This window comes from Hippocampus comes, unplaced genomic scaffold, assembly GCF_001891065.2.
Source record: "Hippocampus comes isolate QL1 unplaced genomic scaffold, H_comes_QL1_v1.1 scaffold116, whole genome shotgun sequence".
Lineage (NCBI taxonomy): Eukaryota > Metazoa > Chordata > Actinopteri > Syngnathiformes > Syngnathidae > Hippocampus > Hippocampus comes.
In genome coordinates, this window is record NW_017805120.1 from 396,040 (window position 1) to 398,250 (window position 2,211).

At 51.4% G+C, this 2,211-nt stretch overlaps 3 protein-coding genes and 1 long non-coding RNA gene across 5 annotated transcripts in view; 2 read left to right on the plus strand and 2 right to left on the minus strand.

Moving 5' to 3' along the window:
- The window catches only part of fam53b (family with sequence similarity 53 member B), a 3,373-nt gene extending 2,184 nt beyond the window's left edge, over positions 1-1,189 (plus strand). For both annotated transcript variants that reach the window (XM_019865888.1, XM_019865889.1), the window contains exon 4: positions 490-1,189. In XM_019865888.1, coding sequence (XP_019721447.1) covers positions 490-753 — 264 coding nt within the window. In that variant the 3' untranslated portion in view covers positions 754-1,189. The remainder of the gene's footprint in view (positions 1-489) is intronic.
- LOC109513416 (uncharacterized) overlaps positions 1-2,211 on the minus strand; it is a 203,962-nt gene that overhangs the window by 16,432 nt on the left and 185,319 nt on the right. The window lies entirely within an intron of this gene.
- LOC109513426 (uncharacterized) overlaps positions 1-2,211 on the plus strand; it is a 23,986-nt gene that overhangs the window by 14,832 nt on the left and 6,943 nt on the right. The window lies entirely within an intron of this gene.
- Positions 1-2,211, minus strand: part of lhpp (phospholysine phosphohistidine inorganic pyrophosphate phosphatase) — a 21,652-nt gene that overhangs the window by 2,195 nt on the left and 17,246 nt on the right. The gene's annotated exons all lie outside the window — the stretch shown is intronic.

The following is a 2,211-nucleotide window of genomic DNA, read 5'->3' on the forward strand; positions in this document are numbered from 1 at the left end:
GGGGGGGGCTCACACTCAGTCTCCAGCACGCCTGTTCGCTGCTTACGTAAGCCATCGAGGGGCTTTCTGGGCTCCTTTTGTCCGTCGCGCTCAGGCGCGGGGCAGCTGTTCCGTCTTCTCCGCATTAAAGCGTAAAGATTGGATCATCCCAGTGCGGGCAAAGCTTCTCGCTCCAAGTGTTCAGCTGTCAGGATCCTGGCATCCGTTCTACCCGAGGTGCTTTGAAGGTTCTCCTGCATGTATGCCGTCATTGTGCGAAGCCCGCTAGAAAAGAGCGCTGGACAATCAGCATGCTTCATCTATGCATCAACTTAATAACACGAATAATTACTCCTTGATTGTGCCGAACATCTACAAAGTCGCACTCATTCCCACGGAAGTGCACCACGAACGTTAAATTCATTCATTAGGCTATTCGCTGTCATGTGCAAGGGGTCTGTGCTGAATCATTTCACAAAGGCGGTTCCTGTTTTCCATCCATCTTTGCAGAAACTTCCAAACTTCCACAGCCTCAGCTGCCATGGAATCTCAGGCCATTCTAGACACAGCGAGGATTCCTCCGCCACCAACGCTTCGGACGACGTTCCGCCTACGACGGAGCACGAGCCGCCTGGTCTCAACATCCAGGAGGTGGAGCGGATCTCCACGTACCGTAAAGATAAGCTGCCCCCGTGGACGGGCCTTTGTAGCACCGGGAAGGACGCCCATCTGCTCGGAGGAGAGCTGGACATCGAGCAGATCGAGAAGAATTGACACTGACTCGAAAGTCTTACAAAGGAAGTTATGCACTCATTTTTGGAGGCAGTAGTCTTAAACTGCCCCCCCTGCCCCCAGTATGCAGGGGGTTCCAAATGTGTCTCAGGAGACAAGGCAATCAGGAAGCGTCAACTCTGTGAAAATTATTCGTCTTAACATTTTTGCCGCTAACCCGTCACTGGTACGTTAGCGTTTGGAGAGAATTTGCAGCAGGTTTGTACAGATTCCCAGAAGTGGGCAAGTTGGACGACCCAAAGCACAGAAATGCACACACGGGAAATGACTCAACCCACAAAAGGGAAACGTGGCTTCTCTCCAAGATCGATGCAAGATCCGTTCTGACGCTAATCGCATTAATATTTTACGATGTGTGACGACAAGGTGATGTAAAAACACGAGCGTATTTCTATATGAATAAAAAGTTTCAAATGTGCACTTGTGCGTGTTTTCCTCCCCCTTTTTTCTTTATCTACCGGTAGTTAAAAATACAAATCTATCGGAGCCAAGCTGGGGCCTCTGCGGGAGAGCAACTGAAGTTTTAAAAAGTGATTTTGTATTTAATGCGACGATGCAAACTGACCTAATTAAAGACAAGCCACGGCGCACTTGATGAATCTGTGTTTGTGAAGCCGACCGAACGAACAAGAATGATGTCCGGGGTGATAATTGCGGCTGGAGTGACGGAGCTAAGCTGTGGTTCGCCCCAGAGACCGACGCCCCCCAGCCCACGCGGCCTTCTCTGCAAGGGGCAAACAAAAGGGTCTTTTTCTTGCGAGGAGCCCGGTGACGTGCGAGGCGCTTGTGTTATGTGGGCCATGTGTCAGGCCCGCTTGCTAACCTTGCACCGACCCACCACGCAAGCCCCCAAAAACAACAAAACGCTTCACTCGTAATTCATTCCAGATTTCACATTCTGATCAAAGTGGAACGTGTCAGTCATCATAGAACGATACCGTGATTTACAAGTTCCCCATTGTGTTACAAAACCCAATGCCATGCACTAAGAGTTAAATTCTTCTTTTAGAACGGAAACCTTGTGCGGCCGCCTGAAACATCCTGCGCCTCGCCGCCCGGCCCTTTAATCAGCCGTGTTGCAGCAAGGGGAAGGAGACCGTGTTCTAATCGGAGATAACGGTGCGAAGGGAGGATGGGGTCAGGGGGCGGGGGGGCTGCAACCACCCCTTAACAAAACCCAATGCCATGCACTAAGAGTTAAATTCTTCTTTTAGAACGGAAACCTTGTGCGGCCGCCTGAAACATCCTGCGCCTCGCCGCCCGGCCCTTTAATCAGCCGTGTTGCAGCAAGGGGAAGGAGACCGTGTTCTAATCGGAGATAACGGTGCGAAGGGAGGATGGGGTCAGGGGGCGGGGGGGCTGCAACCACCCCTTAACAATAAAATGGTAGTGAAGTGTTCTTTTTGGGGGGGGGGGGGGTAACACTGGGTACTATCGCTT